General features: G+C 38.7%; 1 protein-coding gene across 2 annotated transcripts; it reads left to right on the plus strand.

The window, feature by feature from the left end:
- Positions 1-960: 960 nt before the first annotated feature.
- SNX6 (sorting nexin 6) lies at positions 961-26,928 on the plus strand. Of its 2 annotated transcripts, none has more exons than XM_083840090.1 (14): positions 961-1,070; positions 1,232-1,279; positions 6,390-6,494; positions 7,314-7,424; positions 8,966-9,087; positions 11,162-11,285; positions 12,468-12,563; positions 13,915-14,020; positions 15,363-15,438; positions 16,100-16,139; positions 17,233-17,319; positions 18,186-18,345; positions 19,412-19,497; positions 25,019-26,928. In XM_083840090.1, the coding sequence occupies exons 1-14, from the start codon at positions 1,065-1,067 to the stop codon at positions 25,070-25,072; spliced, it is 1,221 nt and encodes a 406-aa protein (XP_083696216.1). In that variant the 5' UTR covers positions 961-1,064; the 3' UTR covers positions 25,073-26,928. The 2 variants fall into 2 exon arrangements, with proteins under 2 accessions (XP_083696216.1, XP_083696215.1); XM_083840089.1 differs by having other exon boundaries at positions 970-1,070; positions 1,229-1,279.
- Positions 26,929-27,058: the final 130 nt, after the last annotated feature.

Below are 27,058 nucleotides of genomic sequence, written 5' to 3' on the forward strand. Positions count from 1 at the left end.
AGGCAATTTTCAAGACAATTTCTGTTATCTGACTCCCAGGTATGTTTTTAAGCACGATGGAGCTCAGGAAGCTTTCTCTTCGCCCATCCTGCAGCTGCAGGAACGGGATTCTCCAAGCTGTAACTTCCTGATCAGTTTAGGCCCAGCTAAACCTGTGGTGCTGCTGCTGGAAGCAGTGGTCCTGACCCATTAGTGCTCGTGTAAGTGTGTTTTTGGCTGCTTGGTGGAGCTGGCTCAGATGGAAACCACTTTCTGTGGGATTAATTTGCAGCTGGATCAATTCCCTCACCTGCCCTCATGCCCCTGAAGTGCTGATGTCCACACCTGCCACCACCCCTTGGCAAGCGCACAGGCTTGGATCAGCTTGTGGTCATAAAACCCCACCCTGAGGCTGTGCTTTTGCTGTTCCGGCTCTGATTCACCTGAAAATGAAGCCTTGGCCATGGATTCGCTGCCCTCCATGTTTACATCTAGTGTTTGGATGGTGTTATTTTCCACTGCTCCCTGTCACTAAATGGAGGGGCATTTATTGGCTCTGTTTCTCAACCTGACTGAAGGCAGCCAGGTAACTGCCCAGGACCCGAGGCGTGTTATGAGCCACGCCGCTCCCAGCACGGTGTAGCTGTGTGACCGTGCTCGCAGAGGCACACGCTGCTGTGGCAGCCCGTCTCCCTCGAAGCCACGGAAGCAGCGGGATGGCTGACAAGCGGCGGGTTGCGAGCGAAGGTCAAGGATGGATGGAGGCAGCTCTGCCTGCCTCGCACAGGCTCCTCTCCTTCGCTCTGCGCGACCTCGCACCCACGAACCCCAGCACTGGGGGGGGCTGAGAGACCCACAGCCGTGCCCCCACAGCGGGCGGACCCCGCCGAGCCCACCCGTCCCCTCAGGGGGAGCGGAGCGGAGGGGAGGGGAGGGCCGGTCGCGACCCGCCCGCTCCCGCCGCTCCCTCGCGAGAGGCGCCGCCGCCGCCCCGCCCCGCCCCTGCGCGCCGCAGCCCCGCCCCGCCGCTGGGCTGCGGGCGGCCTGGCGGGGGGAGAGCGGGCGCGGAGCGGCGCCGAGCAGCCATGATGGTGGGGGTCCGGGCGGCCCGCGGCCGGGGCGGGGCGGGCGGGCAGGGAGGGCAGGAGGGAGGGCGCGGCCGGTCGCTAACCTGTGCGCTTTGTCTCCCCCCCCCACACCCCCCCTTCCCCTCACGCCCACCCGCCGCGTCCCCCCGGCCGGCCGCCAGCAGGAAGGCTCGGACGACGGCCCGGATTTCCTCTCGGAGGAGGACCGAGGGGTGAGTGGAGCCCGGCGGCGCTTGGGGGGCTCGGCGCAGGGCTGGGCTGGGCTGGGGCAGGGCGCTCGTCCTCCCGCTGCGGGGGGCTGCGGGCTGGGGGCGGCCCGGCACGGCCCCCCCGCGCCCACCGGCCGGGAGCGGGGCTCGGGCTGCCCCCCCCCGGAGCCGCGGGGCCGCCTCTAACGGGGGGCCGGGGCCTAGGCGGCGGCACCGGCCGCGCTCGGTAGGCCCCGGAGGTGCCCCGGAGGTAACAATGGGACGGGTGCGCCGCGGGCATGCGCTGCCCGGTGAGCGCCGTGCCGGGAGAAGTTGGGCGGCCGGGACGGGGCCGCCGGGCTGCCCCGGGGGGCTGGGGGCTGCCCTGCCCTGCCCTGCCCTGCCGGCCTGCACGTCGCTTCTGAGTGCTGCAGCCAGCCGTCCGTCCGCCCGCCTGCACCGTCCCCGTCTCCCCGAGCAGCAGGTCAGGTAACGAGCGGAGCTCATTCAAACCGAGGGCACCCTCATGTCGCTGAGGGGCTCCTTCCGAGCCAGGCAGCAGAGCTGCTGCCGGGAAGGAGGGCACGGCCTGGCCTTGTGGCTGCTGGGTGTTGCTGTAGCTGCATCTGGTGTCTTACTACAGACACAAAATCTGGAAAACACGGTATTGGCATACTCAGTGTCCAGTGTAACGTTAAGTACAAAGCGATTTTTGGCTGTGTGCATGTGGTAGGATTTCTGTGCATTTTGCGTTCCAGTTCCTTGAACCAGGACTGAAGAACACCAGTGGAACTGTATTTTACGTGTCCTGTCCCTGGTATGTAGGAACAGACACTGAAATACACGGTTCAGTTGTTTTTACCTGAAGACGTAGGAGGAATACAAGAACGCAGGTCTGATCCCGTGTGAAGCTTTGCTGTTCGTCTTTTAATTCTCTCTCTAAGGCCACAAGTAGTCAGAGTTCACAATGTAATTTTAAAGCCTTCAGAAATCTCTTAACAGTCTTGTTTGTGCTGCTGGACGACTTGCATCATCTCAGTTGGCCAAATGCACTCCTCTCTTTTTCTTTTTTTCTTTCCCTTGCTTCCTCATGTATCCAGCACTGAGGAAATAAACACTATCCTCATTTTCCTAATTTTGTTTTTAGGTTTCTTATTTTCAGTTACTTTTTTTCCCCCTACTGCTGCGTAAGTCCCTGGGGTTAAAATACAGTCCATCATCTGCATGATTTTGATTGTGATACAGAAAACCTAATCAGAAGCAACACTGGCAGCCTGTTCCTGAATGGGTTCTCTGTGCTATTATCTTCAAAACCTTATTTTTTTTCTTGGTAGCAGTAGTATAAACAAACAGCTTTACGCAGAGTGTTTCCCTTGTTCTGATTTGTCACCTTCTTCCGTTTATGATTAAAAAATGGATAGCTGAAGCCTTTATTTGAAAGTGCGTATGGCAATTTCTGGTTAGAGTAATTCACTTTAAGTTTTGAAAATCGATACTCTTTTCTTTGGAGTTTGGAGATTGTTATGACAACTGTAGTCGTAGCTCTTAGAATTATGTTGGTCAGCTGCAGTCGTGTTAAGTTTCATGTGGGGATGATGGGATGAAAAGAGGGCTGGAAATTGTGCTGATGCCACATAAAACAGGAATTCTCTAACAATTGCTTTATACCATGTGGAGCCTTTTCCGGAGGACTGTAAAACAGAAGACTGAGAATCATCTTTGAGGAAGTAGCAGTGGGTGGTCTGTAGAAGGAACCTATTATGAATAGTCTGCATAAAATGAACTTGCAGGCATTGCTTTTCTAAATCTCACTTAGGAAGATACTATTGAGTCCCCTTAGAGTAACTCAGTTCCTGTTTTTGTGCGTGTGTGATCTCTAATGTAAGCAATGCGTGCTTTAAAAGGTGGTATAGTATTGCCCTGCTAGTACTGTCTTGTATATTTTGTATCTATATATACTTCAGCTGACTTGGCTAATGGTCCGGTGCGCTCGTTTAGGGGAAGTGCGCTATCCCTTGGAACAGGTCTGCTAGAAACCTGATGCTGCGCTGAGGCTTGGTATTCTTTTGTTGTGAAAGTGTTGTTTGTTTTCCTTGCTCCGTGTATTTAAATGCCTGTAAAGAACCTGTTGAAAAAAGGGTCCTTCTTCTCTAACTCTTTTGAAAGAGCTGAGAGTATAGCAGTTACTGTTGTTAAAGGATGACATTGCCTAGGAATGTAAGGTTTGCTTGTTCCCCTTGTCTCTTCCAGCTTCATTATCATTTGAAGTATATTTGGTCCTTGAACAAGGGTTGAGGTGCTAATTCCCCCACATTTGCATTGTGTTTTCTTTTAGTACTGTAACATCAATTAGTCCTGTTTTGGCTTCTGGCATTTTTTTAGACCCTTTGAATAAAAAAGGGGCTTTGTTGGTATAGCTTAGGAAACTATGAAGCAGCTAAATTAAGTTAGCTTTTGTTTTGCAAGTTATTCAGCATAAGTGTAGAGCATGTATGTAAGCATAAACTTACTGTGCGGCTTTATGTGTATTAGATTGGGGTGGGTGGAGGAGCCAAGAGACAGAGGGATTTATCCCATCCCTGTTTTTTCTGGAGTTTAAAGTAGTTTCATTTCAGTTTTTGTCCAAGTCAGACTTTGGAAAGTTTTGTAGCGTTTTATGTTTTCATTTTCTGTTCTTCATGACTAGAAAACCATCCATTGCTGCCAGTTCCCTTTTGAAGTAGTGAAGAGATTGCTTAAGTTTGTTGTGTGATGATGCTGTTTGTGAATTTAATTCCCAGTAATACAATGTGAGCCATTGTGTCATATGAATAAATTTATGGTCCTTCAACTTTCTGGTTGTCTTTGACACCTCTCACTGAATGCTTCATTACCATTGCAGATGAAAATGTTCCCCGTTGGCAGTCAGGCTATGTAGCATAACTTAACATATGATTAAACTCTTCAGGATTGTTACGAGTGTAACTTGGTATAAATCAAACAAGTAGTCCTTTCCAGTTGTATGTCTTGAGTGAAGTTGTCGGGGTTCATGTTGCTCTTCCTTTTCTCAGTACAGATAAGCATTTTGCTTCTGAAGTTGTAAAGAGTGTGTATGGCCCCGTAGGGTGTGATGCACTAGATGCTGTGTAAGGACCAGTGACAAATCTGAACAGTTGTTTTTCTGAATCTTTGGGTTTCGTATTGTACCACTTTTTTAAAAAGGAAAACAAAGTATATTAGTGAAATCGTTAAGACCTGTGAAAGGTTACCAAAAAAAAGTCTGGATAATTCAGATTATTTGCTGAGAGCTTTCTGCTCTGCTCGTTAATGGCTTCTGGGGGACTGGAGAAGAACGAGCAGTACCTCAAACAATGTAACCACTAAAAACTTTTTTCCAGGCTGGAAAAATGTGGTGTCATGACATAAGGCTGACACTGGTATGTCAGATTATATTTTTCTTTCCTAAATTAGATGTTAAGCACGTTGGAAACTCAGTAGGAGCTGGGACATTCTGCTTTGGCGAAGTGATCTGCAGCAGATCATCGCATGTTAATATCACGTCTTTGTGTGAGGCAGTGACCCACTTGGAGGAAACGAAACACCCCAAAATACTACTATTTGTGTAGTAGCTGTCAAACCTTATTGTAGCCTAGCATAATGCTCCAGGCCGTATGATTTCGTTTAGTTTAATACAGTAATTGTAAGCTCGAGCAGCCTGGTCGCTGCTGCATAAGCAGCGGAGTTGTTGGTGTATTAAGTGTAACAAGAAAAGTAAACAGTGGGTGCTGACCACTAAAATTTAAGATCAGGGTTAAGATAACTAGCGGAAAACAAGATGTGGCAGTTCACGCTTCTCTCCTAGTGCTGTTTCAGTGCTTTTCAGCGTTCCCTTCAGAATTTGCTCATGCGTAGCCTTTGTGCCGTACGTTGCTGATACTCGGTGCGTTTTTGGACTTGAGTGCAGACTTCAAAAAAATGCATTTCTGAAAAATCTTGCAGGAAAAAGTCTAATATCTTTATGGCAAAGCACTTTTATACAGTAGAATGTGTTATTTCTAGAAATAAATGCAACATCAAAGACAACAAAATGCTTCAGTAAAAAGCGACTCTCACAAGCGTGACAAATGAAATAACTTCTGACAGTGTGACTGTAGAAGATTAGTTAGCCTTAGTACTTGTAAAGGTATTCTGAATGTTGTTTGATCGTGATTATGAAATGGTCATGGGACAAATTGCTCTAGAACAGCAAGGGTGAGGGGAAGTGAACTTCTCTTTGAGGTCTAGGTGAGGTTAGTTTCACTGAATAGTGGTGAAGCGTTTGGTCCAGCTACTGCCAAACATTGACTCATAATCGCAGTGCTGAGATAATCTGATTTTTCTGTATTTGATCATTGTCTCATTTTCTTTTTGATTTGATTTGCATTAGATTGTGGTAGTTAAGATTTCACATGCAATGTGGAAGAAGAAAATGTATGTTGCTAGCACTGTTACCATTTCTCATACTGTTTTTGAAGGGATTGGCATCTTGTTTTTTCAGAAAAAAATGTTTCAAAGGGAACTTATCTCTGTAGTTCAGATGATTGTTTTTTTTTAGCATTTTCAGCGAATTATGGGAAATCTTAAGAATAGTGTAAGACAATGCAAGTAATCTAGGTCTCCAACAGATCTTGCTTTGAAATATAGGACCACTTTTCTTCTCAAAAACACCTTTACAACTATCAGTTACTTTTAAATTCCCTCATATGCTGCAAGTTGTTGGCTGAGTGTAGGTAAGTGGAAGAATGGGGATGGAGTAGAGAAGAGAAACATACAGAACTGGCTGCTATCTGTAAATGTACTTTGTCTTGACCACCTCAATTGCTAGCAAGTTAACAATACACAGAAATGAGGATGGTGCCCACATAGGGAATGCAATAAGGGATGTTATTTGTGTGATTATGCGTGCCATAAGGAGTACTGATAGATCCCCTCCCACCCAACCCCCCAAAATAATCTTTTAATTTATTTTTAATTTTTTTTTATAATCTATCTTTAGTCTTTTAAGAATGTTCATCATTGCAGGAAGGATCAGGGTTTTTCTCAAGGGAAGTATAACGGAAATGCAATTAACTTTTTTTTTTTAATTTAAGCTAAATAGATTTTTTTCTTTGTTTAGCTTAGAGCAATAAATGTAGATCTCCAGACTGATGCTGCTCTGCAAGTGGATATCTCAGATGCACTCAGTGAGAGGGATAAAGTGAAATTCACTGTCCACACAAAGGTAAAAGACTCTGTTTGTACATTGAATGTTTTCTTAATTATGGAAAAGAAAGTTTGCTTAAATTGTATTTTTGAAGCAAGTGTAATATATATTTCAAAGGAAATGAGAAGATAGCACTGTCTCATGTTTAAGAGACTGTGGAGCTGCAGTGCTCAACAAACTATTCAATGACAAAAAAATGAGCTTTAAAAAGAGCCTAGGAAATGGTGTTCTTTTTTGTACTGATGTGATATCATGTGACTCCTAGGCTTATTAATTAGCCTGTTTGCAGGTAGAATTTTTAATATACCTCAGTATTCTTTAGTGTAGTTCTTACTAGGCTAGCCATGGTTTCAGAGTCTAAAAATACATTTCATAATGAATTATATTCAATAATCGTTTTTAGTTACTGTTTGTATCTGGCTTCTTTTTGTGAATTTAATGGTTTATTGATTGCAGAATCACAGAATAGTTGAGGTGGAAGATTGCTGGAGATCATTTAGTCCCATGTCCTCCCCCCATTGCCACCATAAAACTGGGGTGAATCTGAGGAGGTTGTTCAGGGTTTGTCCGATTGGGTTTTGAATATCTCCAAGGGTGGAGACTGCACAACCTCCCTGGGCAACCCATACCAATTTATTGATGCACCAATTAAGATGAGGGTAATTATTGCTTTATAAACTTTTTTTGATCAAATTCATATCTGGATGCTCGGATTATTTTTTTTTTTAACAGAGTTATACCTTGATGTTCCTTCAAGGCTCTTTCCGTATGGTAATGAAAAACACTGACTTTTGTTTTTGTTTTTCTAAATTGTAGTTCTTCCTCTTCCCTTTCCAGAGTTCCTTACCAAATTTCAAACAAAATGAATTTTCTGTTGTCCGGCAACATGAAGAGTTTATTTGGCTTCATGATTCCTTTGTCGAGAACGAGGACTATGCTGGCTATATCGTAAGTATTACAGTTCTTTGATGTCCGTGGAAAACAGGGCGTGTAAAAAGCACTACTGGCTTTTAAGTCCAGTGGAAATGGCAGCTGTTCGTTCCTTCTAAAGGCAGATCTAATGCTTTACTGTCATTTTACATAGTTACGCAATGTTAATGTTTGAAGAAAGCTTGGAGGAAAGTCACTGTAGTTGTCATACTTCTTGCCTTTTAGTCCTAAGGAGAGAGTACTTTAATCAGTATCCAGCATATTTTTAGTCCACAGTGTTGAAGTGTGGTAGATAGGTGAACTGTATAACTTGGTGGTATTTTTTTTGTTCTTTTATTTTTCTCTCAAATTGAGCCAATGTTTAACTTAGTTACAAGTTTCATGCAGCTTTTGTTTTAGCTGGAATGGCAGAGTGCAGTAACTGAGCTCTAGTAGTTAGGCTTTTTCAGTTTTGAAGATCAGAATCATAAATCAGTTGGAGGGGAAAAAAAGGAAGCAAATACCATCTAGAACTACAGAAAACCTTAATGCATAACTTAGCATTTTGTGGTTTATTTCAGGCATCCAAGGAAGAGATGTCCCCAAAATAGTCACCTTATGACTGGGTGCCTATTAAAAATGGGCGCTACTGTTCATAGTTTAATTACAAATAGGAATACTTACCGTTTTGGTATGAAAGCTTTGTGTTTGGGTGAGGGGATCTGCTGATTCAGTAGGTAAATGTGTTAAATTTCTAATTGACTAATGGATACATTATGATGAATATAGCCTGTGATGTGTCATACCATTCTTGAGCTAGTCTTTTTCAGTAAGAAGAGCTATTTGGAGTGACTAGACCTTTGGAGTGGTAGTAACTAGCTTCAGACACTTGACTGAGTAGATTCTGGCTTTTATGTTTTTTTGTAACGCATTAATGTAATGGGCAAATATCAGTGAACTTAAATTTTATTTGTTCTGTTTGTCTTTGTTCATAGCATTTCAGGATTAGTTTGACAGCAGTGTTTTCTCTTTCAGTGTTAATATACTACATTACAATATTAGCCTAGAGACTTGTTTATTGTATGCTTTGTTATTTCAGCAGATATATCTGTAATGTCAGCAGTGCTGCAAGAAAGAACTGGTGCCTTCAAACAACGTAGAATGTGGGTTTTTTGGTTTAGTATTTTTGGGAGTTATAAATGGGTGGTTTGAAAAGAATTGTAGAATTCTTTCTTTAAACAAGAAACAGTCTACACCGAATAAGTGAAACCACCATTTTATAATCAATTCTGGTTTAAAATTGTAATTCCTTGTATTGGTAAAGCTAAGTAAGGCTTGATTTCTGTTGTAATTAACCTACTGAAGACATTTAGTTAGTTCTTTAGTAATCTTCAAAAACATCTGGCCAAAATTGGCATAGTAATGCTGAATGTCTAACTCATTCAGGACAGAATTTATCTATAAATACTGTAATGAATGACAACGTATGAAAAAGCTGCAGGCAAATTTCAGTTTCTTTACTGAATGGATGTTGTTTGACTGAGAAGTTGAGCAATTAAAAATTTTTGATTCAATTCCAGATTCCGCCAGCACCACCCAGGCCTGACTTCGATGCCTCAAGGGAGAAATTGCAGAAACTTGGAGAAGGGGAAGGATCAATGACTAAAGAAGAATTCACCAAGATGAAACAAGAACTGGAGGCGTATGTAGACTTGATTACTACTTTTTTTTTTTTTTAGAAAAATAAAATTTTAATGCTGTTTTGCTATCCTGTATTTCTGACTTCACTGCAAAAGTTCTCTGAGATAAAGGCTTGTGAATCAAGTTGCTACATAACCAGCATTATCTTAGCGATCATGATCAGAGCCATTAGGAAAATTGTAGAAATCATTGCTTAGAAATTGTAAAAAAAATAAATAAATAAATAATAATAATAATAATAATAATAAATTCATGGACAATCTTCTGAAAAAGGAAGAAAATCAGCTTGTTCTTGAGAATTTTTAATAAGGAAAAAAAATAGCTAGATATAGTTTTAATATAGTATGTAATAGTTTTCCTCACAGAACACTTGCGAAGGGAGGAGGTAGCCTCAGTCTTTATTTATTTTTTTTTCCCCTGGTGTTCCCAGTTTTATAAGCACAATGAAATTTTAAGGTTTATAGATCTAGTGATTGAACTAGGGACTTTTGCATGTGGTTGGCATTGTAAGCATAGATGCCATCCTTCTGTTCCCCAAGAATATGGAGATTACTAGAAAATCTTTTTTTTTTTTCCTGACACTTCTGGGTTTTTGCACAGGGAGAATATACCTCCTGAAAATAGTATCTTTCCATACTATGAATTTAGTATGTGTTGAAACATTCGCAACAAGTCTTTTTTTTCCATACCAAGTTACACAGTGAAGTTTCTCCTGGCTCCATCCACTTTCCTTGTCATGTGCTCACTTCTTTGATCTTTTTCCTGTCATTGGTTTCATTTTTAAGTGTATATTTACACTGCTTCTAGACTGCTTCTGTCAAGAGCTCTGAATTGGCAAGAAAAGTACATAGAACTCTTAGAAATGCTGCTTTCTCTCCAAATTCTGGTTGCTGTGAGCAAATATCTTAAAGCTCTGTATTAGCATTACATGCAACATAATTTATTACAGAGTAGATATACACTTCATACGCAGAGAACTGGAAAATAGTAAAACACTATAGATTTTAAAGAATCTGTGGTTTTCCAGCGGCCCTGATCATGATTCTCTTGTGGTCTGGTTAGGGGTTGGATAACACAGAAAACTTTGGGTTTCTTCTACTGCCACCTCCATCCTCTGCATCCTCCTTTTTTGTCTTCACTGAATGACTACTACTCTCAATGAGATCAAACATCTCCCAACACTGGCCCTGCTGGTTTGCTGGTATGTAAATCTTAACCTCTTGGACATAGTGGAAGCAGAAGTGTTGATTATCATTTTACCTTTTGACCTCAGAATGGGGAAAAAAGCCCCTTCCTCTTTTCTAGAGAGGTTACAGCTTATTCTTTGAATTTGCAGAGCAAAAAGTTCTAGCAAACTTGTATTGATAGGAATGCCTTCCTCTTAATTAACGCAATTATTCATTTGTGATTTAAAGTTGAGTTGGTTCGCCTGGGCAGCTGTGCAATTGTCATGGTAAAATGTGATTATTTTTTTTGGTTGTACCTACCAAACACAATAATTAATTTCACTTTTAGAACCACTATGAAGCAAGACATCTGTGTAAGCTTCAGCCAAAAAAGGCTCAGTGCTTTAACGTGGAGTAAGAGGCAGCTATTTAAAGAGCTAACAAAATGATATGAGCATTTAAGTAAGGAAGGAGGTGCAAACAGGCAAGGGGATGGAGATGGGGAGGAAGGAAATTGCACGTCAGCCACATATTAGCTAGCGTTGTTTGTGTCTCAATTTCTTGACTTTTGTGGAAGCAGGGAAAGGACACCTAAATGAGGTTACACTTACAGCAAACCAGTCAGTGTTAGCTAGTCTTAAAAATTAGATTGTATTTGTTAAGTCTTCTTTAAAAGTATCTGTAATATGTTAGGGCTTCAAATTCCTCCCCCCCCCCCCCCCCCCCCCCCCCAGTATTAACATTGTGCTATTTGTTCATGTATACATAAAATATCAATGATAACCTCAACTATGTGAGCTTAAAATTTTGTATGCTTACTGAGGATCTCTTTAAGCTTCTCAGTAGGCTTTCCTCAGACTTTATTGCTTCAAGTGAAATTCTTATGTCTGTCTTGTTTCTTGTTTTCAGTGAATATTTGGCAATATTCAAGAAGACAGTTGCAATGCATGAAGTATTTTTGTGTCGTGTGGCAGCACATCCTATTTTGAGAAAGGATTTAAATTTCCATGTCTTCTTGGAATATAATCAGGATGTGAGTATTGAAAACTGAATTGCTGGAAGAGAAATTAAGATGGACTTTTATGGTAGCACGGAAAATTGATTAAGAGGGCTTTACCTCCTGGAGCAAATTGCATCAGTTACTTCATACCAGACATATTTGTATTTTAAAAGTTAGAAATTAATTTAGGTCTGGCGAGTTCATTCTGCTGCCACCTGGGGAACCAAATGCTCCATGTACTCTAGGCTCAGCATCAAAAGTATTAATGGAAATCTAATATGTTTTGGATTAAAAAGATTAGCTTTTGATAGTGATTTCATTTGGTGTTGTCCCCTTCTTGACTGGAATTTGGGGTGTGGAGTGAAGGTGGGAGAGTTGAAGCAACAAAGATGGAACACAGATTTTCAGGATTTGGAACTGTGATTTTAAATTTTGTTGCTCACAAAACCAGAGTGAATTTGTTATGAAATTTTATGATAAAGCCTTTTTTTAAATGTAGGTGACATTTCAATTATTTTTTGTTTTTCTCCTAGATGCTTAGCTACTGTGGCTATCGAAATGTTACGTGCTTATATTCTACAAATGCAGTAAATGCAGAAAAATTGCAGAAATGAGCATTGAATGTTGAAGTAGAAAGCACTGATTCAATTGAGTGCATGCTTGTCTTCAAAATATATTACAGAGGATCCTTGTTGCTTGATGTAGATATGCCAGCTCTAATTTCCTAAACCGGGCAGACTTAAATGGACACGAAGTGTGTGAGCAGGCTGAAACCAACGTTATCCTTTATCTAGTAAGGGATCTGAGGCTTCTGCACTTTCTGAAAGTGAAAGATCTGTGATTCTACACTTAAAAGAGCAAAACCTAGTAATATTAGGTTAACTTATCAGATATACTATGCATGATAAATACTGTATTATTGATAACTGGAAGGTATATGTCATGCATTTAATATTATCTGTATCTGCTCGAGTAATACTGTTTTTTTTTTCTGGAAGGGTATTGTAGGTATAAGGACAGTCTAGTAAATGAGAGCAGTATGTTGTTCTGGGTTGCATGGTGCTGTGTCCCCATTGATGTAGGGTTTGACTAAGCAGAGAGCAGGAAAACTGGTTTAGGAGTAGCAAGTTTTGGTATGTCAATCTATATTTAAAAGAAAAAGCGTTTTTTGCCTCCAGGAAATGAACTAACATGATATATGAATTTGTTTTTCAGTTGAGTGTTCGTGGGAAAAATAAGAAAGAGAAACTTGAAGACTTCTTTAAAAATATGGTTAAATCAGCAGATGGTGTCATTGTTTCAGGAGTAAAGGTGATTGAAGCTTAACATATCAAGATAAACAACGTATTAATGTTGTTCTTTTTTTTTCAATTGAAGCAGAACTTTACATAGCTACAATAAGGACTTTTTAGCCATGTCTCTCAAAAATTAGAGGCAGAGCATGGGAAGGGACCTGTGTCTCTGAATGCAAAATCTCACAGAATCACAGAACCATAGAGTATACTGAGTTGGAAGGGACCCACAAGGATCAAAAATCTCTGAGAACTATCTAATTGCTTCCGTGAAAGGGAACTCCCAGTATTCTTTCCTTTCCCCTGTTTTATGGAATTAAGCATTTTTTTCACCCATAGGTAATTGATTATCTTTTTTGTTTTGGTCTGTCATTTTTTTTTATGATGGGGAGGTGTGCTGTCTGACAGCTGCTCAGAAGTTACTAATGCTCAGAATTGTCCCTGCCTTGTAACATTCTTCTACCTTTTCAAAGCTATGCACAGCAGAGGTGATACTGCGTTTTCCCTCAGGGAAGACTCAAGAAGATAGCTGAGATGATGAAAATTCAATTTTATTTCAACTTTTCCTAAAGTTGAAAGAATGGTTTTATAACAAACAAATTCTGCAGAAGCTGATGATGATCTTTCTTTCTAGTGATAACTTCCCATTTGCAAGCAAGTTAGCAGAGCTAAAATTCCTAGTTGTAAAATCTTGAATTTCAGCTGTATTGGACAGTGGATATAAGATAACAACCATAGGTTAAGTATGGCTCAGAGAAAAATACAGAATTCAAATAACCAGCAGTTACTATTCAAAAAGTTCAAAATTGTTCAAAGCCCGTGTTGTAGGCTGTTACGTGTTTTTGAGCATCTGTGCTGGTTTTGTTTTAATTTAAGTAAATGTAAACCAAATACCTTCAATGGCAATGCAATAACTATTTAAATTTACATACATTTACCAAGTTGAAAGACATCTGTCATCAAGATCAGTGTTCTTGAGCTATAAGTTCATATCGTCTCTGCTGCAACCATACCATTTGCACAACTGGGTATCTTTCTACCTGCCCAACCTTTTTCTAGGTTGGTGTCTTATATTAAGTACTTGACATTTATCCTATTTTTCTATCAACAAAGTGATAGTAGAGAAGTTATTTTCTTCATTTCAGGTTTAGTTACCTAGACCTTTAAAATGCTTGCTACAAATTCATAATAAAACTTTAGAACAGGATAAAATAAGTGAAGAGGAAATTGATTTACATAAATGGTGTTTAAGACAATAAAAATAGATTTCATTTCCTCTCTCAGCAATATGTGCAAATCTTCTCTGTATAAATTGCACTACAGAGTAAGTGAAATCTGAGGATTTTGAGTTTGTCCTTGTTTTTCTGCAGGATGTGGATGATTTCTTTGAACATGAAAGAACATTCCTTGTAGAATACCACAACCGAGTCAAAGATGCCTCTGCCAAATCTGATAAAATGACAAGATCACACAAAAGTGAGTTGTTCTTCCAGAAGGAAAGCAGTACTAGCTAAAGTGCACAGAAATGATTTGTGAGGAGCAGTAGTTTTTAATTTTCTTTTTACGTGCAAAAAGTGATCGAATTTCTCCAAGTGTAGTTTTATGTTAGTGAAACGAAGTTTAATCTCATTTTCAAGGTTTAGCCTTTGCTGTAATAGACTGGATGAAGTACGAACAATGCACTGCAACACTGAAGATACCCTCAGTCTTCATGCTCTCCCTTTGAAGAGAAACACAAAACTTTCTGTAGGAAAACATATTTTTTTGACGTCTAATTCTTCTTAGTCTTTAAAATGTAAAATGGGGAATATAGCATTATTTGTGTTTTTAATTCTAATGAAGTTGTTCTTTATTAGATGAGCTTGCATTCACCAGGGTGCAGTTCTTCACACACTACGCATTGCATTGCCTTGCTGAGCAGCATACTGATGTTTGGGCTGTTAGTTTTAGACCAGGAGGTCCAGTTTGCATTTTTTTCAGCCTTCTAGAATGGAGAATGGAATGTGTATTCACTAGTGTGGTTTGCAGGACACCTTCTGTTGCTGAGGTGAGGTTCTCCACTTAGCTATTGATTCCTCTTCCTGAGATGAATGCTAGCTAATGGTCATTTCTTGAAGCTCTAGGTAGTGCTCTCAATTGCAGAGAAAATCGAAACCTTTGGTTTAGGAATACATACATACATATATGTATATATATATATATGTATATGTATATATACACACACTTAAATCCTATAAGTTTACTGACAATTTTTATTAAACTGAGAAGTGAGACAAATGATACCTTTTGAAATTCTGGCTAGAAGATTAAAGCTATAACCTGGGAAGCTCATTTTGAAAATGGCCATCTGTAGATTATGAATAACTTGCTTGTGATCTGCAGAGAGCTGCAGTGCTTACGGAGTTACTGACTTCCTATTTCCAGCAGAAAATGTATTTTATGTTTAAATATGAGAAGTAGATGTGGAGGTTAATGACTGCCTAATACCATTCTTCACTGTAACCAACTGCACTAATTCCCTTGGGATGTATGGAGCAATGAATTATTGGACTGATGATGACCCACTCAATCTGTTAAAACAAGGTTGTCTTAATAATGAGAATTGCTTCTGATGGCACTTTGATACAATAGAACTGGTTCTAACTTCCGCTTGAAGTTGTCATTCATAATACATGTTATAAATGGAATTTCATTTCTGTTTTTGTATCAAAGTATGTTCCTTTTAGAAAAACACCTACTCTTGAAGAAATAAAGGAACTTGTTTTCCAGAAAGGAGAGGTATTCAGTGGTAAAAACAAGTGCTTCCTTTTTTTTCTAGATGTTGCAGATGACTATAATAGAATTGGTTCTTCATTATATGCATTAGGAACACAGGATTCCACAGATATATGCAAGTAAGATTTTGTTAATAACTTATGGGGGGTGCTTTCCAAGTAGCAGTCTTCATGGTGACCTGTTGAGGTTGGTAGCACACTTGCTATGAGAAAAGAATTTATTATAGTTGTATCCCATTAAGAGATTTTTCCTTAGCATTCTAGGTAATGTCTGTCTTCTCTCAAAATGAAATGATTTGATTGTAATTCAGTCTGCTGTTATGCTGAACCCTTATTTTGCTTCCTCTGATGAAGATGCACAACACTGTTCAGCCTCCTTGAATCTCAAGTAGGACATGTCGTGTTTACTATTTGGAGAAAAGCACATTCAAATTTGAGTGAAGGACACTTGATAATAGCATAAGACTGTTAAGCAGTGTGGTGGTATTTGGAGTTTAACTTAAAGCATAAAGAATCTCTGAGGAGCAGTTCAGTTATTCTTTAGTAAAATCCATCCATCTGTTATGCTTTGTCTCTTACCTTTTATGAAGTTGTACAATTCCCAAATGTTTGAAGTACTACAATTTAAAAACCTTATGTTCTCTGGGTTCTGTAAATTACAATTATAAGCAGCACCTTTACAGCTTTTATTGCCATACACAAACTATATTTTGAGTTATAGAAAATTGATTAGACTGTTAAAATTAATTTTGTTATAATACCAACTGTTTCCTTCCTACAGGTTTTTCCTGAAGGTGTCAGAGTTATTTGACAAAACAAGGGTATGTATTTTGAAATCTTTGTATATGTATTCTTTGTGTGTATCTTTGAAGTGCCAGGACACTTTGTGTCACTTAAAGATGAGCATGTGGATGTTTTAAGGATGGTGCTACACTGAGTATTTAAGAAACATGTACTAGGTAGTGAAAAAGCCTAAGATTTCAGTCATCTGTTTTGTAAAATGATGGATCCTTTTGAGTATTCAGTCTACTAAAATTTTCTTGGCAGTCTTTGTCTTCTGTGTTATAAGCTACTAAAGCTGCTGTACACCTTAAATGCTTAGACTACCTTCTGTACTTGAAATTGGTCATCACAGAACTTGTTAAGGAAAAAAGAAGTTTAATCCTTAATCCAAAAAAATGGAGGACATGTTGTTTTTTTCTGAAGCCAAGACCTGTTTCTGCAGAGGCATGCCACATGCTAGGAAATCTTTTGAATGAAGTGTGTGCATTTCCTAAACAGTTGTATCCATGTAAATGGGTATTTTAAAGAAAATGGTATTTGTGAAATTACTTGCTTTGACCTCAAATGTTGCCTTTTAGAATTTCTTTTAAAATTAAGATACTTAAAGTACACTTATTCTGTTTCTAAATTCATAGAAGTTTCTGTTTTAGATACAAGCAAGTAATCTTACTGGGAAGTAGTATTTTGAACCATTTAATGCAGTGTAGTTACACAACTACTCTGTAAGGGTACTTTAAATGTTTTCCTTTGATCTCAAAAATTAAACAACTTCTTGTTCAACTCTCTATACTACAGAAGTTTTTTCTCTGCTGTTTCTCTAGTATACTATATATGTGTATGTATATATGTATAGTAGAAATTGGAAAGAAAGTTTTGTTTAAAATAGCCAGTTTTCAATTACTGCTTGCACAGTAGGTTATTGCTTACATTTTAATACAAAAGACTAATTCTGTTTCTCATGACGCACATTTAAGTATTCTATCACAAATGCATGATCTTAGCTTTTGAGAGAGACTTTTGAGAAATCTATCATGCACTGTTGTATGTTTTATATTGTATTTACATCATACAAATGAATGCCCGATGTCTGGATGTTTTTAAATTGATGCTTTTACTTACTGTTTTTTCCAGAAAATAGAGGCCCGGGTATCTGCTGATGAAGATCTTAAACTTTCTGATCTTCTGAAATATTACTTAAGGGAATCTCAAGCTGCTAAGGTGAATTTGTTGCGTGTTCAGTGAAGTAGTGTTCCTTTTTTTTCAAAAAAGGGAAAAAATTGCCTTGAGAAATGCACAGTATGTTTTTTTAAAAGTGGATATGTTATAAATGCTACCACCTCCAACCTGCTATTTCTACCTCAACTGTAAAAATTGGATTTTAACTGCATTGTTGTTTCTTATATACGGTAATTTGGGATTGCGATCCACTTACCAAAGCTAAATCATACAGTATAATTAAAAACAGTGGAGGAACATTTGAATTTTTCAAGTTGCTTGTAGACTGCAAGCAGTTCTACCCATTTTTTTAATATTAAAAAAAAGATATTCCAGATGCTCTGCAAGTGCTGATACAAAAACATGTGGGCCAGATTTGATATTCTATACCTACTGAGACTCATTCTTAGTGTTGCTTGATACAAGATGATTAAGTAATACGACAGACTAAGGAAGTGTCTGTATTTAAATCACAGCAATAGCTGTTGCACAAAAAAAGAATACTGCTGTCTCTTAGGCCCTGTGTGTATTTCTAATCCATAATCTAAATATAGTTTGTTTCTAATCTCAGAAGCTGTGAAATTTCCAATGATTGCCTCTTCTTAGACTTTTTGCAGTATCATCTAAGCCATCTGGTGCTAGCTTCTGTCAGGCAAGATGCAGACCAAACAATATTAAATTGCACGTCTGATCCCGTATGGACGCTTTTGTGATTTGCAGGATGAAGTGAATGAAAATTATTTAGTTATAACTGGAATACAGGAAGAAAGACTAAAATTAATCTGATTTTTTTTTCCTTGGTATATGCTAATAAAATCCTTGGGTAGATTCTTGTAAACTTTGTACATCCTTCATACTCTTTTTTATAGGATCTCCTATATAGAAGATCTAGGTCACTAGTGGATTATGAAAATGCTAACAAGGCATTGGATAAAGCAAGAGCAAAAAATAAAGATGTGTTGCAGGCTGAAACTACTCAACAAATATGCTGTCAGAAATTTGAGAAAATATCTGAGTCTGCAAAACAAGGTATTTGGGTGGTCTTTGATCCTATGTTACTACTTGAAAATTAACAGATTTTAAGATACTGTTACTGCGAAGAATTTTTTGTTCTGTGTTCCCTAAGCAAAGTATCATCTTTTAATCAGTACTTATTTTGGAAAGTTCGAATGGTATTTTCATTTGGCTCTGATAGTTACATTAGTCAATAATATCAATGTCATAATACTTTGGCAGAGCAAAGTTTCGGTACAGATTATTTTTTACCTCTCTCTTATATTATATGCATAGAATAGTACATGAAAGGGTAATTGCTAGCAGTAATGGCAAACCTGACTTTTTTTCAAGTGCTGTTGAAATTGCCATTTTGGTTTTCTGCATTCTTCTGTGAAGGCAGCAGTTGGTGGCAGCAATGACACTAGAAAAGGGAGTGGTCATGGAAAACAGAGTTACAGTAACTTTAGAGAAAATCAGTATTATTTACATGTTGCCTCTTTCCTGGAAACTTACTTTTTTTTTTGTCTAAGACTGTTGTGAGTAAGTAGTCATCTGACTCATTTGGGGCAGATTTGTACAAATGTTTAAACACCATGCTCTTCTGTCTTTATCAGTTAAGAATTGTTTGACCCTGTAAATTTGGCTAATGATTCCTTTAGATAAGACAGTGGAGGATGTGTGAACCTATCAGCCACAAAGTTATATGCATAAAGCATACTTGTTTCTTTTGTTCTTCATGCTAGTTTTAGTCGGGCATCTTCCGTAGAGGCTTCCACATATCAGCTTTGAAAGAACAGTGCACGTGGAACAGAAGAATTAAATGTTTAAAAGCATCCACATTGCAGTCTTTTTTCAAAACGAGCTGGGTGTCCACAAAAAGTTAGCTAGACATGGAGAACTGCAATCATGGTTTGCTTCCTCATTATAAGGATGTAGTGGTATCTCAGAGTCTGGGATTTGATGAGATTAAACTTGATTTATTTTTTTTCCTGTTGCTCTCTCTCTCATTCTTTCCCTATTCCATTTTGAAGGAAAATCAGTTAACAGTTAAGGGCACTAGCATTAATACTGTTAATGAATCCGTTTTTATTTTATACAGAACTGATAGACTTTAAGACAAGAAGAGTTGCAGCATTCAGAAAAAACTTAGTGGAACTAGCAGAACTGGAATTAAAGCATGCTAAGGTAACTGTGATCCCTTTTGGCCTTTATTTCAAACGGTTTTAAATATTATTTGCTTGAATAACCAAAACAGCTGTGTGAGTTTTGTGTGATACATTCTCTGCATCCAAGAAAGGGGAGTTTGGTAAGCATTCTCCAGGAAGGTGAATTTCTACAACTTTCTATAATATTTAAAGAAAAAGAGTATAGGTGAAATAGCTCTAGGGGACTGGTGTGCTTTGCGGTGCCTTTGGAAAATTCATCGTCTTGAAGACAATTTTGGCTGCAGTTTTATGGTTCTCTGGGTTTTTGATATTTATTGCTGCAGCTTGAATACCTGCCTATTTTTAAAACCTCATTTTATCATTTACAGTGAGATAGGAAGTGGTTTCTCCTGTTGTCCAGATGCTGAAGGCTTGATGTATACAGACAGATACTAAGAATGAGATCACACAGAAGGCCTGTCAGAAGTTAGGGACTAAAGTCAGATCAGTTCTGTATGTGTGCTTTTTGAGTGTTCTTTTTTGCCTTTAAACAACGCTAACAAAAGAGAAATGATGTAGATAGCCTTTTGAGTAATATAACTTCGTGCAGGAAATAAAGAGTGTGTACTGTCCTTAAATTTCACAGTGTATTTGATTCTTTTAATCCATATGAAATTATTGTTTTTAGTTAAATTGGACTAGCTGCTCTGATTTGCTAGACAAGTATAACTATCTTACTTTAACAGTCCAATAGCAGAAAATGTCTTTCTTTAAAAAGTAAACTTCAGCATTTTTCATTTACCTGAAAATGTGCTAAACACCAAGATTTGAATGACCTCAGAATATAGGTGTTAAGTGGAGTAGTTAAGAGACTTGTAATGTTGGTGAGTTAACTTGTTCCCATCTTTTGGGCAGCTTTACACTCTTTTCAGTAGTATTGACAGTGTCATTCTTCATTTTGCCAAACCCATTGATTGTAAAACTAACATACTGTGAAAAGCTTTTTGGGACTTGGTGGGATTTTTTTCCCCCTTATCTGTGTAGATATAAGTTCAGTTTGATGGGATATTTTCCTGGCAAATCAATCAGTGAAGTCAGAATGCTCAACTCCTTTTTCAGATGAGCAGTGCTTGCTTTAATGTGCCGTATCAGAAATTTGGCAATTTTTCCCTCATTCTTAAAACTTGTAAAAACTTTGACTCTTCAAGATCTGTTGTATCTGACTTCTTGCTGAATTTCCTGCTTGCCTTGGAGTAAAATGCTTGAAAAATGTCTATCTTCTAAATTATTGTCAAAGAATCATTTGTATTAACTCTGCAAATCAAAATCTTGCAGTGATGTTCTCTCAAATTTTACTAACTAATAACTGAAAAAGGCGGGGGAAAGTCATTTATGTCTGTAGCTTTCAACTTACTTGATACATGCTTCTTGAGGTCCTCAATTTACCCGGAAGAGCGTGAAACTTTTGAACAAGTTCTTCATTTGTCTCCAATCTGTGTTTAGGACATGTACCTTCAGATAGTGCGTGTCTTAAATTGTCTTAATAAGTTTACTAACAAAATGAGGCTGTAAGAAGCTTTGAACTCTAGCCCTCTTTTTTTTTTTGTTGAACCTCTTTTACCTATTTTATCATGAAGCACTGAGATTTGCTAAACAGTGTTGCATATTTAAATATTTTCAGTTGAAGGGGACATTTTGACAAATGATGACTGTTCTTGGAATGTTAACAAACATTATGAATTTTTTGAGCAAAAGGATATTTTGTTTCTCATTAGGTTTGAAAGTTCTGTTTTTTTTCAAAGCCTATATTTTGTGTTTATTCAAAACATGCAACCACTGATGAATTAGTTCGGTTGCTATGCTTTTATTTTTATGGATTCTCAGTTGGATTACTACAGAATTTACAAGTGCAATAGATTGTTTTCCTGTCTTATATAATGGGAGATTCTCTTATGCATTTGAGGATAGTCTTATGGATACTTTTCTAATTAGTCTGTACAGGGTATTGAAGAACTAAATTGTTTGGCTGAGGCTGTCTTTCTGAGGTACCTCCATAAAATGAAGAAAGATATGAAAAGACTTGGATTTTTTTTGTGATAGTATTGTCCCCTGATGTATGAAGAACAATGTTACGGGAGTATGGGAATATAAAGGTTTTTCCTTGTGCTGGAGATGATTTTTTTTGTACTTGTTGCAATGCAAAATAAATAGTCCTGGTTTTGAGTGGTCTAAGCTGGGATATTAATAGACACCTAATTCTTCCTGCAGTGGAGCCAAAAGAGGGCTGGTAGGAACGAAAAGAAAGCTACTTTTTCCTGCAGGCAGTAAGTTCATCAGGCCAGACCAAAAGATCCCTGCTTTAAGTTTCTGGACAGAGTGCTTTGCCTCATGCTGCAGCAGTCCTTGTCTGCATGCTTTTGTGGCTTTTGAAGGCAGGTGAAGGGTTAGGCGCTCCAAACTAGGAAGCGGGCTTGGCAAGGGGATCTGGAGCACAGCACTTCCAGGCTTGGCAACGTGTGCGGTTGTTTAGGTCTGTGTGCTCTTTCCAGCAAAAAGCTAATGCGGGGGAAAAAAAAAAAAAAGGGTGGAGAAGGCTGTGAGCAACAGATAGCGAGAGCCAGCAGCAGTGTGTAGTTCTTTTAATGTGGCTTTTTTTTTTTTCTGGAATGAGTATCTCTGGACTAGATGTCACGCAGATGCTTCTGGATCTGAATCACTCTAGCTTTATGGCTTCTAGACCTGGTGTTGCCTGGCATAGAAAGCACAGAGGTGAAACCTGCTCAACCTGAGAGGTTGTCTTCTGCGAGGAATTCAGCCACACTGAACACTGCTGCATGACGTACTGTTACAAGTTTTGCTCTAAATTGAAAGAAAAACATAAATCCTAAAACACAGCTGTGCTAGAAGTCAGAGTGATCCAAGTATTGAGAGAAGGTTTTGAAAGTTGGTTCCCATTTCCTGAGCTATATTGGGCTGTGTGGGTGTAGAAACCTGGAGGGTGATGAAGTCAGACCTTTAGCAGATCAAGGGCACTGTATGCGCCCATATGAAGTATACCAGCTCTGCCCAGTTCTTACTACTTCTGAAATGCTTGTTATAATCTGCTAATATGCTCTTAGCCTCTCCTGGTTGCAGTTTAGTCCTTTAGGGAAAGCTAAAAGTTAGACTGTGGCTTGAGGATTTATTTAAGGTGATGCAAGTGTAGGCTACTGTCAAGATGGATGATGACGACTCTGGTCCTCTGCTTCATCTTGGCACTAGTATGTGTGCAGGTTTGTAGTAAGATGGAGCTAAAATTTGCTTTTTTTTAAGCTTTATTCTGTCTTGTTCTCACAGCATTCCTTGTGTCAAAACACACAGTTTTAGCTGGGAAGGTCTAGGAATAAAAGGGAGCTTCCCTCCTTATCAGCAGAATGGACTCTAGATTCACTTAAAATAGCTGTCAAACTGAAACTTTAGTTCAGGTTGGTCTCTGGCCTATGGTAAATGCACTAATGTTTCTTTATCTGTAGCCAGTCTTTCTGATTGTTTCTCTAGGTAGGGTCTGTCTTCTAGTTTGCTGGTTATGTTACAGCATAAATTAGAGTTGTATTTTACTTGCAGGTCAGACTTTTTAGTATTGGAATAAGGAAATATTGAATGCAAAAGTAACTTATCTGTTGTGTTAAAATGATTGTTTTATGATTAGTAATTGATACGTACTGTGGTTTTAGGCTAGCTCTGTTTATGACTTTAGGCATCAGTAGCTTAAGTAAGGCCTTATGCATTCAAGCATGTTGTGCAATAGCTGCGTTTAAACCTGTTCTCTATTTTAAACCATTAGATTTTGAGGTGTTCTTGTGTTGGGCTTCATGTTTAAGAAGGCAGGATTGACAGTCTGAAACTTGGTGAAACTGCGGAAATTATACTCATATACTTACAGCATTTAGAGCCTTGGCTACGCTTCGTGTTGTGACGCATGAGTTTTAACTAAGCCACCTACCTCAAAAAAAAAAAAGACATCTTTTTCCAGAAATACTGATACATACAGTCTTGCCCCTGGACTCTGGTGGGAAAAGAATTTGTTGCCATACTAACAACAGATGTCTGTTTGGAATTGACAGAAGGGAATAAGCAAAACACAAAGCTAAGGGATTTGGTTAAATGCTTTCTAAGTAGTTCTTTCTTCCTGATTCTGTCACCGCAGTCTACCAGTAACAGTAATTCCCAGAGCTCAGGAGTCCGAGTTGGCAAGAAACGCTTTCCTGAGTTTGAAATTACAGGACTTTCTTGAGCTGTGCTGGTGCAAGTCAAGTCTATCAAATGTTGCAGCCAGAAGGAAGAATAGCTCTCAGCCTCTATTGTCCTTGATTTATTATAATTTAAATAAGCTTATTCTTCTGAACTTTGCAAATTTAATGAAAACGAATGATGTGCCTATTTGTAAAATGTCAGTAGACTGGCTGACTGAAACTCTTAATGCTACATAACGGCCTGCAAACTGCAGATATTTCGTGCTGCTACTGAACTATAAAGGGATGGGCGAAAGATGACTAGTCACACCTTCATTGTAGGCAGCAGGCGTGCAGTCCACAGACATTCTTCAGGCTGAAGAAATACTTCATTCCTATTGTGACTTCATTACTAGCTAATAATCAACTGTTACAATAATAGAGACCTTGGATTTATGAGTTCTTCTGTACACAACGATGGGCCATCAAGTCCCCATGTGTCTCCTGTATATTGAGCTTGTTCATATCCCAGAACTGTGGGGCTTGTGAGGTAGCTTGTGACTGTCCTCTGCCAGTATAGACATAAAAGGACAAAAAGCTGTTGAAGCCTTAACTAAAATGGCTGTCTTCTGAATAAGACTTAAAAGGGTTCAATAGACATAAATGGGAATCTTCTGTTTTAATGTAGTTAATTATTTAATCCAGATTGTAAAAACCTTAATGGGGGATAGAGCTCTGATTTCTGACCTTTTTAGGCTGAGGGACAAGCGTCCTTCTGCCTATCTACTACAGGTCCCTTGGAATGCTTTCAACTGAAAAAGTAAGAATGACAAATTGTTCAGTAGCTGCGTGGACTTAAGTCAGCCTGTGGAAAGGCTGCTTTCCACAAACAAGGCCTATCCTTGAACAGAGCTTGGAGCTTAAATGGCTGCTCTAGTGAGAAGATACTGAGTGCTGAGCACTGGTTAACACTTCTTGATACATTCAAAGAATGCTGAATTAATGAGTGCTTCTGTTTGGGGAATAATAATGCAGTGACAGAATAATAGTGATACTATATTAAGAAAAAAAAACACCACCACAGAACTTCTAGATCTTCTGCAAGAAACTTGTAAAGAAACACGGAAAGGGTAGCAAATGCTTATTTTTGAGTCTCAAGTTCATAGTTCTATATAACAATGTTCTTACAATCAAAAAAAAAAAAGTGATTTGACATGAATGTCTCTACATACACTTAATACCTATCTGTTTTCCTTTAATGATGAGTGTCATTGCTGTTTAAAAAACATATTTTTACCATAAGCTTAAAAAGAAAATAAGGAAATGTAATTTTTTTTCTTATTTTTGTAGGGTAACTTACAGCTGCTGCAGAGCTGCCTGGCAGTGTTAAATGGTGACACATAAGCTACGCTCCGTCCTCCCACTAACAAGGGCTGCCCTCCTCTGGATTTTGTTTTCATGACTTTAAATAGGCATTTACAGTTCCCTGGAGAAATCATTTGACAAAGTGCACATAAGCAAGCTCCTCCTTTCAAAAGAATTAAAACAGACACCTGAAAGTAGCTCCAGACTATACGAAGCAACAGCATACTTGTTATTCATACATATTCATGTTTATTTAATCATTATATGCTTTCATTGTTCAGAAACCAAATGCTCTGTTTTTGTGAAGCTAGCCAATAATATGTTCATGTTATGAATACTATGATACAGCTGCCAATCTTATTTACCTTTGTAAGTAATTTCTGAAGTTCACCATTTGAAGTACATTGTTCAAATGGCTTAAATATTACCATTAGATATTTGAATATTGTTACTATAATGCATTGTATACACTGTCTTAGTTTTTTTCCATGTACTGATATCAAGAAATTTAATCGTTTTTTTTCAATTGTGAACATTTCTTAGAAGTTTTGGAGAACTTTGTGTAACCTTTATAACTATGATTTAAAAGGAAAAGCAAATACATTAGTATGTTTGCCTTAACTTGTAGACTAATCCAATTATTGTAAAATAAACCATGAAATCAATGATTTTTCTAAAATTATGCAGACACTGTATCATCTATAAGCTTAATATTTTCTAGTAAATCAGATTAATTAGACTTCTCTCTATTCATCCTGTAAAACCATTGAGTAAGTACTAGATTGGTCTGACACTTAAGTACTAGCCTGGTACAATTTTTCACTTGCATTCTCAGGTTTATTCGTTTGCCTGTTTGTCTGTGACTTTCCTATCCAGTGTACTTATGTCTTTTTTTTTTTGAGTTTGTTGGCTGACTGCATTTTCTTTGGCAGAAATGCTTTTTAAGGGAACTTGCTGCTTTCTTCCCAGAAGCGGGACATAAAGTAACAGGAGTGTATTCAGCAGATGCATAAATTATTAAGGAAAGGTAATACAGCCCCACTTTGATACAGATAAGAAGCTTCACTTCAGAAAATAAAAAAGTGAAGGTATAGCCAATGGAGGAATGCCTGAAAAGGATCTCAATCTGTTAACTGGACTTAGAGCTCTGAACACTTCATGTTGTTTGAATCCTTGGTCTTTCATTTGTTGTATTGCTTTCTCTCACTTGAACCATGAGTCTTTTCCATGAGCTGCTGTTCTTCTGTATAATTCCAGAATGTCATGAAATTAGGCTTTACTTGATGAGTTGTTCTTTGCAGTGGGATTGCTGCTTTATAAAAAATTTGCAGACCTTCTGTGGAGCAGCAGAGTTCTGGTGAATGGGATTTCATGCTTGGAGATGCAGATCAATGTAAGCTGATGTCTCTGTATTTACAGCCTCTCCTGTACTGCAGCACAGAGGTTTGTTAGTTTTGTGGGGCATCTTTTTGTTTGTTGTTTCTTTTCCAAGTAGGGTGAATTGCACAGTGTAGTATACTTCTACAGCATTGCACATGGAACATGTCTAAGGCGGAGAAGTTTCTTGGCTTCACATGCTGTTTGCATTGTGCATTGGGTTGCATATGCATAGCCTCAGACTTTGAGTTACCAGTGCCCAGTGGCTATTAGCAACTCATGTTGTGTATATAATGTTTTCTATTAATGGCTACTACAACACTACCGTGCTGTTCATCTTCCAACTATTAAAGGTATAATTCCTAAGGAACTCATCTATAAATAGACTATAAGGGACAAAGACTAAAATGTACATACAGTTAACAAACGTGTAAATATTTTAAGTAGGATCGTGGGAACGGTTTTTAGATTAGTCCTTCTTGTTCAGTGTTACTAGCTCATTAAATTTTTTTCAAGCCTCTTGGTATCGGCTGTGTCTCTCCAACTGGAAGCGGGACCAAAAGCTCCCGAGGCGCGCCCTAAAGCTCCCGGGGCAGCCCCCAAAGCTCCCGGGGGCCTTCGGCCGAGGCGGTGCCGCCTCCCCCGGCC

This window comes from Anser anser (assembly GCF_964211835.1).
Source record: "Anser anser genome assembly, chromosome: 5".
Classification (NCBI taxonomy): domain Eukaryota; kingdom Metazoa; phylum Chordata; class Aves; order Anseriformes; family Anatidae; genus Anser; species Anser anser.

Coding starts and splice junctions, on each gene's coding strand:
- SNX6 (XM_083840089.1), top strand. Junction 1,280..6,389: donor TCTCGGAGGAGGACCGAGGG/GTGAGTGGAGCC, acceptor TTCTTTGTTTAG/CTTAGAGCAATAAATGTAGA. Junction 6,495..7,313: donor AATTCACTGTCCACACAAAG/GTAAAAGACTCT, acceptor TTCCCTTTCCAG/AGTTCCTTACCAAATTTCAA.